A 12,876-nucleotide genomic window follows, 5' to 3' on the forward strand; every position below is an offset into this window, starting at 1 on the left:
ATTTTCTTAGGCCCCATAATTCTACGGTTGGGAATTTAAACTAAAGAATTAAGCTAAAATTTGGATTAATATTTAAATACTTATCTATATTTGATAATATATTTTAAATGACAACACACTAGGATCATGCTAAATATTCAATAATAGAAAAATCATTGAATGTATTATGATATATTCATACTATGAAGTCATTAATAATATTTACAAAGAAGTTTGATGACAAGAAAATTTTAAATTTATAACATGAAATCAGATATCTAACACTATAAATAAATTAATTGTTAAATTATATGTACATAATTTGAATACTTTTAACTAACCTATCTATAGATGATAAATGGGATAGATAGAAATGATAGAGATAGATAGATGATAAATAGATGATAGATAGATAGATAGATAGGTAGATAGATAGATAGATAGACAGGATTTAGCTGTAAAATCATTGGTTCTTTACTATTTGAAAGACTTCTTTAAGAATTTGGACTTCCCTGGTGGTGCAGTTGTTAAGAATCCGCCTGCCAATGCAAGGGACATGGGTTCGAGCCCTGGTTTGGGAAGATCCCACATGCCTTGGAGCAACTAAGCCTGTGCACCACAACTACTGAGCCTGCGCTCTAGAGCCCACAAGCCACAACTACTGAGCCCACGTGCCACAACTACTGAAGCCCACGTGCCTAGAGCCCGTGCTCCACAACAAGAGAAGCCACTGCAATAAGCCCGCACACCACAACAAAGAGTAACCCCTGCTCACCGTAACTAGAGAAAGCCCACACACAGCAACAAAGACCCAATACAGCCAAAAATAAAAATAAATAAATAAATAAGTTTTTTTAAAAAATTAAATTAAAGCTATGGCTCTTCATCCCAGGACACACACTCACACACACATACACACGATGAATCAATCAATCACAAAATATTTTATAAAGTATAAGGCTTATATATACTGAGCTTTTAGTAAGAACCCTGATAGTGACAGTAGACAGATACTAGATAGGTTAATAGATAAATAGATGTAATGCATTATATTTAAAATGAAACTCTGTCCCTTTCTCTTTCTGGAAAAAATAAACCAAAATATTTATATTTGGTCCTGGGGGCAAGATTCTGAGGGTCTGATGTAGATTCTCTTCAGACCTGGAGTGGTGGTTGTGGCTCCTGCTGGCGTCCCTTTGTGCCCTGCCCCCATGAAGTCTAGCAAGGTGACAGGACTAAAGATGGGCTCTGTCTCACATCTCCAGTTCTTCCAGCAGGTCCAAGGCTTTCCCAAAGAGACTGTGCTCTGAGGAGTCTTGGTTGCCATAATAGTATAAAAATGATGTCCTTGCAAAAATGTCTACCTGTCAAATCCCAAAGGAGTCAAATACTGGTGCTTCAGCTCAGAACTCACTTCTGTGTGCAGTTCTGGAGGAGAACAACCCAGTCACCTCTCCCGCTTTGCCAGGTCAATTGTGAAAACCCCTGGAGTGCACCTCCCAGCATCTTTGCTTTGCCATGGGCACTCAGCTCCACTGATACTCAGCACGTCAACTAGAGAGAAGGGATCTAACATGTCCTGAGCTCCTGTCATGGGCAGGCACCAAAGTAGAACCTTCATATACAATTTGCTCAATTAATCTCTGACTGCAACCAAATAAGGTAACTTTAGCCTTCTCCAATTTACAGACTGAAGTAAGGGAGGTTAAGTAACCTCCCCAAGGTCATAAAGTGGACTCACAGTTTAGATCTAGGATAGGATGACTCCGTCTTTGATCCATGCTGACGCTAAGCAGACCAATCTCACCCGGTTTCCCATCCAAGAACTCCCAGTCTGATCCCTGCTTACCTCCTGAGACCAGAACAAGTAGGCAGGGTTTCAGGGCTATAATGACCTGTTGCAAGGGGCACAGCATGAACGCAAATATGCAAATGTTTCTACTCCACCTTTGTGTTCAGTGACGTAACCTTTTTCCTTTGGGTCACCAAGCTCTCCCCTTCTAACCTGTTCCTGCTCTTAAATCACTATGGCAGTCCCTGGTCTCCTGCACCTGAACTCCTTATGTTGGATAAACGGGCCCTTCAAAACTTGCCTGATTCCTCTGTTCATGTAAGACTCAAGCCTTGCTTTCCATAGGAAGCACTTGGGAAAATCAAGGGCTAACACATTGAAAGTCAAAATTGTTGTCTTCAGTGGGTCCATCTCCTTCTTTATGCTGTCCCATGGAGAACACAGATTTACTAAATTGCATTCTACACCTTTTCATTGAATGAGCAGAGTCGCCTTGAGCCAAAGTGGAGCCCAAAATGTCCTCCAGAGAGGGGCCTGGTGAGTTCCCCCCTGTGCTGTTGCTTACCTGGAAAGCAGACTCATCCTGTAACTAGCCTTTACTTTTACCAAACTGCTTTGATAGAGTGATGATAAAAAAAAAGATATACACTTGGAAGCTTGGGACTAATAAAGCACTTGTCTAAATATATTTGAGAATGAGAATAATGCAAACCTAGAATTTAAACTCAAGCCTATCTAATTCCAGGTTCCTACACTATAGTAAAATCACCTCATAGATATTTCTGCTTGTACAATGAAATAGAGTACAGAAAGCACCTAACACATATAAAGTACTTAACAAATGTTAGAGAGACTTTAAAGGGAGGAGAACAAACCATGATTGGTGGCCTTCCCTTATCTCAAGCTTTTTTTAATAGTAGTTGTTATTACAGTAGCAGTCATAATAATATTTACAACTAGTGTTTACTGAGTGTTGACCATCAGGTATTTTGCTAAAAATTTTACATTCATGGTCTCAGTTAAGACACTTCTGGTTGAGTATGATGTTAACTGTGGGTTTGTCATACATGGCCTTTATTATGTTAAGGTATATGCCTCCTATACTCATTTTATTGAGTTTTTATCATAAATAGATGTTGAAACTTGTCAAATACTTTTCTGCATCTATTGAAGTCATCATGTGATTTTTTTATCCTTCGTTTTCTTAATGTGGTGTATCGTGTTGATTAATTTGCAGATTGAACTATACTTGCATCCCTGGAATAAATCTCATTTGATCACGGTGTATGATCCTTTTAATGTATTGTTGTATTCAATTTGCTCATTTTTTCTTTAATATCTTTCTTGGAGTATAATTGCTTTACAATGGTGTGTTCGTTTCTGCCTTATAACAAAGTGAATCAGCTATACATATACATATATCCCCATATCTCCTCCCTCTTGTGTCTCCCTCCTACCCTCCCTATCCCACCCCTCTAGGTGGTCACAAAGCACCAAGCTGATCTCCCTGTGCTATGCGGCTGCTTCCCACTAGCTATCTATTTTACATTTGGTAGTGTATATATGTCCATGCCACTCTCTCACTTTGTCCCAGCTTACCCTTCCCCCTCCACGTGTCCTCAAGTCCATTCTCTACGTCTGTGTCTTTATTCCTGTCCTGCCCCTAGGTTCTTCAGAACCTTTTACTTTTTTTTAGATTCCATATATATGTGTTAGTATATGGTATTTGTTTTTCTCTTTCTGACTTACTTCACTCTGTATGACAGACTCGAGGTCCATCCACGTCAGTACAAATAACTCAAATTCATTTCTTTTTATGGCTGAGTAATATTCCATTGTATATATGAGCCACATCTTCTTTATCTACTCATATGTTGATGGACACATAGGTTGCTTCCATGTCCTATCTATTGTAAATAGAGCTGCAGTGAACATTGTGGTACATGACTCTTTTTGAAGTATGCTTTTGTCAGGGTATATGGCCAGTAGTGGGATTGTTAGGTCATATGGTAGTTCTATTTCTAATTTTTTAAGGAACCTCCATACTGTTCGGCATAGTGGTTGTATCAATTTACATTCCCACCAACAGTGCAAGAGGGTTCCCTTTTCTCCACACCCTCTCCAGCATTTATTGTTGGTAGATTTTTTGATGATGGCCATTCTGACCAGTGTGAGGTGATACCTCATTGTAGTTTTGATTTTCATTTCTCTAATGATTAGTGATGTTGAGCATCCTTACATGTGTTTGTTGGCAATCAGTATATCTTCTTTGGAGAAATGTCTATTTAGGTCTTCTGCCCATTTTTGGATTAGGTTGTTTGTTTTTTTGATATTGAGCTGCACGAGCTGCTTGTAAATTTTGGAGACTAATCCTTTGTCAGTTGCTTCATTTGCAAATATTTTCTCCCATTCTGAGGTTTGTCTTTTCATCTTTTTATGGTTTCCTTTACTGTGCAAAAGCTTTTAAGTTTCATTAGGTACCATTTGTTTATTTTTATTTTTATCTCTATTTCTCCAGGAGGTGGGTCAAAAAGGATCTTGCTGTGATTTATGTCATAGAGTGTTCTGCCTATGTTTTCCTTTTAGAGTTTTATTATAGTGTCTGGCTTTACATTTAGGTCTCGAATATATTTTGAGTTTACTTTTCTGTATGGTGTTAGGGAGTGTTCTAATTCCATTCTTTTACATGTAGCTGTCCAGTTTTCCTGGCACAACTTATTGAAGAGCCTGTCTTTTCTCCATTGTATATTCTTGCCTCCTTTATCAGAAATAAGGTGACCATATGTGTCAGGGTTTATCTCTGGGCTTTCTATCCTGTTCCTTTGATCTACATTTGTGTTTTTGTGCCAATACCATACTGTCTTGATTACTGTAACTTTGTAATATAGTCTGAAGTCTGGGAGCCTGATTCCTCCAGGTCCGTTTTTCTTTCTCAAGGTTGCTTTGGCTATTCGAGGTCTTTGTGTTTCCATACAAATTGTGAAAATTTTCATTCTAGTTCACTGAAAAATGCCATTGGTAGTTTGATAGGGATTGCATTGAATCTGTAGATTGCTTTGGGTAGTATAGTCATTTACACAATGTTGATTCTTCCAATCCAAGAACATGGTATATCTCTCCATCTGTTGGTGTCATCTTTAATTTCTTTCATCAGTGTCTTATAGTTTTCTGCATACAAGTCTTTTGTCTCCTTAGGTAGATTTATTCCTAGGTATTTTATTCTTTTTGTTACAATGGTAAATGGGAGTGTTTCCTTAGTTTCTCTTTCAGATATTTCATCATTAGTGTATAGGAATGCAAGAGATTTCTGTGCATTAATTTTGTATCCTGCTACTTTACCAAATTCATTGATTAGCTCTAGTAGTTTTCTGGTAGCATCTTTAGGATTCTCCCTATATAGTATCATGTCATCTGCAAACAGTGACAGCTTTACTTCTTTTCCAATTTGGATTTCTTTTATTTCTTTTTCTTCTCTGATTGCTGTGGCTAAAACTTCCAAAACAATGTTGAATAATAGTGATGAGAGTGGACAACCTTGTCTTGTTCCTGATCTTAGAGGAAATGGTTTCAGTTTTTCACCATTGAGAATGATGTTTTCTGTGGGTTGGTCACACATAGTAAATGGCCTGTACTATGTTGAGGTAACGTCCCTCTATGCCTACTTTCTGGAGGGTTTTTATCATAAATGGGTTTTAAATTTTGTTGAAAGCTTTTTCTGCATCTATTGAGATGATCATGTGGTTTCTCTCCTTCAAGATGTTAAGATGGTTTATCACATTGATTGATTTGCATATATTGAAGAATCCTTGCATTCCTAGGATAAACCCCACTTCATCATGGTGTATGATCCTTTTAATGTGTTGTTGGATTCTGTTTGCTAGTAGTTTGTTTAGGATTTTTGAATCTATGTTCATCAGTGGTATTGGCCTGTAGTTTTCTTTCTTTGTGACATCTTTGTCTGGTTTTAGTATCAGGGTGATGGTGGCCTCGTAGAATGAGTTTGGGAGTGTTCCTCCCTCTGCTATATTCTGGAAGAGTTTGAGAAGGATAAGTGTCAGCTCTTCTCCAAATGTTTGACAGAATTTGCCTGTGAAGCCATCTGGTCCTGGGCTTTTGTTTGTCAGAAGATTTTTAATCACAGTCTCAATTTCAGTGCTTGTGATTGGTCTGTTTATATTTTCTATTTCTTCCTGCTTCAGCCTCAGAAGGTTGTGCTTTTCTGAGAATTTGTCCATTTCTTCCAGGTTGTCCATTTTATTGGCATATAGTTACTTGTGGTAATCTCTCATGATCCTTTGTATTTCTGCAGTGTCAGTTTTTATATCTCCTTTTTCATTTCTAATTCTACTGATCTGTGTATTCTCCCTTTTTTTCTTGATAAGTCTGGCTAATGGTTTATCAATTTTGTTTATCTTCTCAAAGAACCAGCTTTTAGTTTTATTGATCTTTGCTATTTTTTCCTTCATTTCTTTTTCATTTATATCTGATCTGATCTTTATGATGTCTTTCCTTCTGCTAACTTTGGGGCTTTTTTGTTCTTCTTTGTCTAATTGCTTTAGGTGTAAGGTTAGGTTGTTTATTCGAAATGTTTCTTGCTTCTTAAGGTAGGATTGTATTGCTATAAACTTCCCTCTTAGAACTGCTTTTGCTGCATCCCATAGGTTTTCGGTCATTGTGTTTTCATTGTCATTTGTTTCTAGGTATTTTTTGATTTCCTCTTTGATTTCTTCAGTGATCTCTTGGTTATTTAGTAGTTTTCCTACAGATTTTTTCCTGTAATTGATATCTACTGTTATAGCGTTGTGGTCAGATAAGATGCTTGATATGATTTCAGTTGTCTTAAATTTACCAAGGCTTGATTTGTGACCCAAGATATGATCTATCCTGGAGAATGTTCCATGAGCACTTGAGAAGAAAGTGTATTCTGTTCTTTTTGGATGGAATGTCCTATAAATATCAATTAAGTCCATCTTGTTTAATGTATCATTTAAAGCTTGTGTTTCCTTATTTATTTTCATTTTGGATGATCTGTCCATTGGTGAAAGTGGGGTGTTAAAGTCCCCTACTATGATTGTGGTACTGTCGATTTCCCCTTGTATGGCTGTTAGCATTTGTCTTACGTATTGAGGTGCACCTATGTTGGGTGAATAAATATTTACAATTGTTATATTGTCTTCTTGGATTCATCCCTTGATCATTATGTAGTGGCCTTCTTTGCTCCTTGTAATAGTCTTTATTTTAAAGTCTATTTTGTCTGATATGAGAATTGCTACTCCAGCTTTCTTTTGATTTCCATTTGCATGGAATATCTTTTTCCATCCCCTCACTTTCAGTCTGTATGGGTACCTAGGTCTGAAGTGTGTCTCCTGTAGACAGCATATATATGGGTCTTGTTTTTGTATCCATTCAACCAGTCTATGTCTTTTGGTTGGAGCATTTAATCCATTTACATTTAAGGTAGTTATCAATATGTATGTTCCTATTACCATTTTCTTAATTGTTTTGGGTTTGTTTTTGTAGGTCTTTTCCTTCTCTTGTGTTTCTTGCCTAGAGAAGTTCCTTTAGCATTTGTTATAAAGCTGGTTTGGTGGTGCTGAATTCTCTTAACTTTTGCTTGTCTGTAATGGTTTTAATTTCTCTGTCAAATCTGAATGAGATCCTTGCTGGGTAGAGTAATCTTTGTTGTAGGTTTTTCCCTTTCACCACTTTAAATATGTCCTGCCACTCCCTTCTGGCTTGCAGAGTTTCCGCTGAAAGATCAGCTGTTAACCTTATGGGGATTCCCTTGTATGTTATTTGTTGCTTTTCCCTTGCTGCTTTTAATATTTTTCTTTGTATTTAATTTTTGATAGTTTGATTCATATGTGTCTTGGCATGTTTCTCCTTGGATTTATCCTGTATGGGACTCTCTGTGCTTCCTGGACTTGATTGACTATTTCCTTTCCCATATTAGGGAAGTTTTCAACTATAATCTCTTCAAATATTTTCTCAGACCCTTTCTTTTTCTCTTCTTCTTCTGGGACTCCTGTCATTCGAATGTTGGTGCATTTAATGTTGTCCCAGGTGTCTCTGATACTGTCCTCAATTCTTTTCATACTTTTTTCTTTATTCTGCTCTGTGGCGGTTATTTCCACTATTTTATCTTCCAGGTCTCTTATCTATTCTTCTGCCTCAGTTATTCTGCTATTGATTCCTTCTAGAGAATTCTTAATTTCATTTATTGTGTTGTTCATCATTGTTTGTTTGCTCTTTGGTTCTTCTAGGTCCTTGGTAAACGTTTCTTGTATTTTTTCCATTCTATTTCCAAGATTTTGGATCATCTTTACTATCATTACTCTGAATTCTTTTTCAGGTAGACTGCTCATTTCCTCTTCATTTGTTTGGTCTGGTGGGTTTTTACCTTGCTCCTTCATCTGCTGTGTATTTCTCTGTCTTCTCATTTTCCTTAACTTACTGTGTTTGGGGTCTCCTTTTCGCAGGCTGCAGGTTCATAGTTCCCGTTGTTGTTGGTGTCTGCCCCCAGTGGGTGAGGTTGATTCAGTGGGTGTGTAGGCTTCCTGGTGGAGGGGACAGGTGCCTGTGTTCTGGTGGATGAGGCTGGATCTTGTCTTTCTGGTGGGCAGGACCTCATCTGGTGGTGTGGTTTAGGGTGTCTGTGACCTTAATATGATTTTAGGCAGCCTCTCTGATAATGGGTGGGGTTGCATTCCTGTCTTGCTAGTTTTTTTGGCATAGGCTGTCCAGCACTGTAACTTGCTGCTCATTGAGTGGAGTTGGGTCTTAGCGTTGAGATGGAGATCTCTGGGAGCACTTTCGCCGTTTGATATTACATGGAACCGTGAGGTCTCTGGTGGACCAATGTCCTGAACTCAGCTCTCCCACCTCAGAGGCTCAGGCCTGACACCTGGCCAGAGCATCAAGACCCTGTCAGCCACACAGCTCAGAAGAAAAGTGAGAAAAAAAGAAGAAAGAAAGAAAGAAAGAAAGAAAGAAGAAAGAAAGAAAGAAAGAAAGAAAGAAAGAAAGAAAGAAAGAAAGAAAAAATAAAATATAATAAAATAAAATAGTTATTAAAGTAAAGAATTTTTAAATTATTAAAAATTTAAAAAATTTAAAAGTAATTTAAAAAAGAAAGAAAGAAGAGAGCAACCAAACCAAAAAATATGTCTACCAATGGTAACAAGTGCTAAAAACTGTACCAAAAAAAAAAAAAAAACGACAGACAGAACTCTAAGACAAATGGTAAAAGCAAAGCTATACAGACAAAATCACACAAAGAAGCATACACATACACACTCACAAAAAGAGGAAAAGGAAAATATATATTTATTTTTTGGGAAGTCTGAGGTCTTCTGCCAGTGTTCAGTAGGTGTTCTGTAGGAGTTGTTCCACGTATAGATGTATTTCTGATGTATTTGTGGGGAGGAAACTGATCCCCACGTCTTACTCGGCCATCTTGAATGTCTCCTGGACTTTTGTTTTTGAAAGGTTTTTGATTACTGCTTCAATCTCCTTACTAGGGATCAGTCTATTCAGAAAATCTAGTTCTTCATGATTCAGTCTTGGAAGGTTATATAATTCTAAGAATTTACATCCGTTTCATTTCGGTTATCCAATTTGTTGGCATATAGCTATTCATAGTAGTCTCTTATAATCTTCTGTATTTCTGTGGTATTTTGTTGTAACTTCTCTTTTGTTTCAGATTTTATTTATTTAAGCCTTCTCATTTTTTCTTAGTATGTCTAGCTAAAGGTTTGCCCATTTTATTTATCTTTTCAAAGAACCAGGTCTCAGCTTCATTCATCTTCTTCTGTTGTCTTTTTTTCTCTATTTCATTTACTTCTGCTCTATTTTTAATTATTTTCTTCCTTCTACTGACTTTGGGCTTTGTGTTCTCTTCTTTTTCTAGCTATTTTATGTATAAGGTTATATTATTTATTCAAGATTTTTCTTATTTCTTGAGGTTGGCCTGTATCGCTACCTTCCCTCTTAGTACTGCTTTGGCTGCATGCATAGGTTTTGGTATGTCATATTTCCATTTTTATTTGTCCTCATGTGTTTTTTTATTTCGCCTTTGAATTTTTCCATTAACCCAATATTTGTTCAGTAACATGTTGTTTAGTCTTATGTTCATTTGTCTATACAGGTTGTATCCTTTTCTTCTCCCTCTCATATTTTTGTTGCCACAAAAACATCCCTTTTTATGTTGTGAGTTCATTACCAAATTTAAGTAGCTATAGTTATTTTTAATGTTTTTTCCTTTAACCTTTATGCTATAATTAAGTGTTTAACAACCTATTCTGATTTAGAGTTACAATTTTCTGATTCTCTCTATTTATCACATTACTCAAAGTTTTGTATACTTTTATCTTTTTATTTCAAGTAGAAGAGCTCCTTTCAACATTTCTTGTAAGGCAGGTCTTGTGGTGATGAACTCCCTCAGGTTTTATTTGTCTGGGAAAGCCTTTATTTCTCCTTTATATCTGAAAGATAACGTTGCTGGATAGAGTATTCTTGGCTCACAGTTTTTATCTTTCAGTATTTTGTGTATGTCATTCCTTTCTCTCCTGGCCTACAGAGTTTCTGCTGAGAAATCTGCTGATAGCCTAATGGGAGTACCTTTGTAGATTACTGTCTTTTTTTTCCCTGACCGCCTTTAATACTCTTTCTTTATCATTGACTTTTGACAGTTTTAATATAATGTGTCTTGGAGAAGGTCTTTTTGCATTAAGATAATTAGGTGTTCTGTTAGCTTCGTGGACTTGTATATCCAGTTCCTTCCTCAGGTTTGGGAAGTTCTCAGCTATTATTTTTTTAAATAAGCTCTCTACTCCCTTCTCCCTCTCTTCCTTTTCTGGTATACCCGCTATTCTTATGGTGCTTTTTTTCTAATGGAATCAGATAGTTCTTATAGAATTTCTTCATTTTTTAAAAAAAATCTTAGTTCTCTCTCCTCTTCTACCTGAATCGTTTTTAAATTTCTATCTTTGAGCTCACTGATTCTCTCTTCCCCATTATCTGCTCTATTTCCAATGCTTTCTAATGCATTCTTCATCTCATTTATTGAGTTCTCAAGCTCCAGAATTTCTGTTTGATTATTTTTTAGAGTTTTAGTCTCTTTGGTAAAGTATTCCTTCTGTCATTGGTTTTATTCCTGAGCTCATTGAATTGCTTTCTGAGTTTTCTTATGGCTTGTTGAGTTTCCTCATGACAGCTATTTTTAACTCTATCAGTTAGATCACAGTCTCCTGTGACTTAAATTTGGTTTCTGGATAATTGTCCTATTCATTTTGTGATACTGTGTTACCATGGTTCTTCATGGTACTTGATGAGTTGTTCCTCTACCAGTGCATTTGAAGTAGCAAACACCTCTCTTGTTTAGGTAAAGCTTTGTTTACTTTGATTCTAACAGTTCCACAGATTGGTAATTAGAGACCTTTCTTTTGTTTTTCAGTAGGTGCTGCTATAGCACGTTTTTGTTTTTTCTTCTCTGAGCTGCCTCTGGCTCTATTTGAGAATCAGCAGTTTCCACCCTCCACTGCCTCTACCAGAGTTTTCGCTGGTGCCCTTGTCATTGCTGCTTATGCCTCTGGGATCACTGGTGCCTTGCTGATGTCAATGTCACTGCTGCTACTGGCATCTTCATGTCCAGTGTTGCTTGGGTTATCGGCAATGCTACTGTAGCAAGGGATGGGGAGCCACAGGCAGGGGGTGCCAGAATCACAGGCACACCTGGTGTTTGCAGGTCCTGCTGCTGCTACTGCCCAGTTCCTTGTGGCCATGGGCACCACTGTAGCCAGGAAATAAGAGTCGTGTACCACCTCTGCTGCTGCCACCAGGTTTTCTGGGGGTCAGGATTATGGGGACCACCTCTACTGTTCCCCTGATTCTACCCTCTCTATGTATTCCGATCTACCTACCTTCAGATGTACAAACATGAGGATCTCTCTGGAGTCCTGGTGTCTTGGGCAGAGGAACCTTTGTTGAGTTATGGATGTTTTACTAGTTGTAGATTGAAGGGGAGAGACAAAGGGAGTGTCTCACACCACCATAATGCTGATGTCATTCTAGGGATATCGTTAGAATTCTGCCTACTACAAGAATTTAACTGCCTCAGACGCCAGACTCTTAAATCTTTAACTCCAAGCTAAGAGAATCGATATTACTCCCCTAGCTAGCATGGTAGTCTATAATCTTTGTCATTATTGTACCTTTCCTTGACTCACTCAAATGTTCCCTCCTTAGGGAAGGAAATTAGCAGCAGTCCTCGATGGAGCAAAAGACCACACAGATGAGGACTATGAAGACCCTGAGCTTCATATGGTAGAAGCACAGCAATCAGTGAAAATTTTACCAGCCAGGCCTATAAAGGAATCTGAATATGCGGGTAACATTTGGGGGCTGAAATCTGAAAATGCATGTCCATGCTGCAATAATGCATAGCGACTAAAGCTGCAGGTTCTGAATTAAACAGCTCTAGTTTAAAATCATGCTTCTATGTCTTATTAGCTGTGTGACCTTGAGCAAGCATCTAAAAATCATTTTGTTTATCAGAAAACAGGCTTCATAATAACAGAACTTACCCCCAGAGTGTTTTTTGAAGATCACATGTATGATGCATGCTGAGTTCTCACCAGAGGACTTAACACAGAGTCTAGGCTCTATGACTATTGGTTATTATTATCATGATGCTCATCTTAAGTCCTGATGAGCACGACAGAAGATTGACCAGCAGGAATGTGGGCAACATCCGTGTTAAGACAAAGTTTGCATAGAGGAGATTACAGTAAAAGGGAAGACTTTTTAATATGGTTGATATGTTTTGCCAGTAACCAGCATATGAGTGGCACTAGGGCATGGCTGCAAAGCCAAGCTTTTTAAGAGAAAGAAGACCTTATTACAAATCCACCTTTGCCTCTTTCTAAGTGGTGTGCTTTGGGCAGCTCCAGCAAGTTCTCTGAACCTTAGGTAAAGCACACTGCTGTAAGGGAAAAGAGAAAGCATTTGTGATTTCTGAGAACCTGATCTACTGAAATGAATCTACTGGGGAGAATCACCTTGTAAATAATAATGATATTCCTTTCTTCATTTACTCAGCAAGCATT

At 37.6% G+C, this 12,876-nt stretch overlaps 1 protein-coding gene across 1 annotated transcript in view; it reads left to right on the forward strand.

The window, feature by feature from the left end:
- The window catches only part of CLNK (cytokine dependent hematopoietic cell linker), a gene marked incomplete at its 5' end in the record, with an annotated part of 116,215 nt that overhangs the window by 23,476 nt on the left and 79,863 nt on the right, over window positions 1-12,876 (forward strand). Inside the window, one exon of the mRNA XM_082391594.1 lies at window positions 12,017-12,158. Coding sequence (XP_082247720.1) covers window positions 12,017-12,158 — 142 coding nt within the window. The remainder of the gene's footprint in view (window positions 1-12,016; window positions 12,159-12,876) is intronic.

This window comes from Balaenoptera borealis (assembly GCF_965194805.1).
Source record: "Balaenoptera borealis genome assembly, chromosome: 4".
NCBI lineage: Eukaryota > Metazoa > Chordata > Mammalia > Artiodactyla > Balaenopteridae > Balaenoptera > Balaenoptera borealis.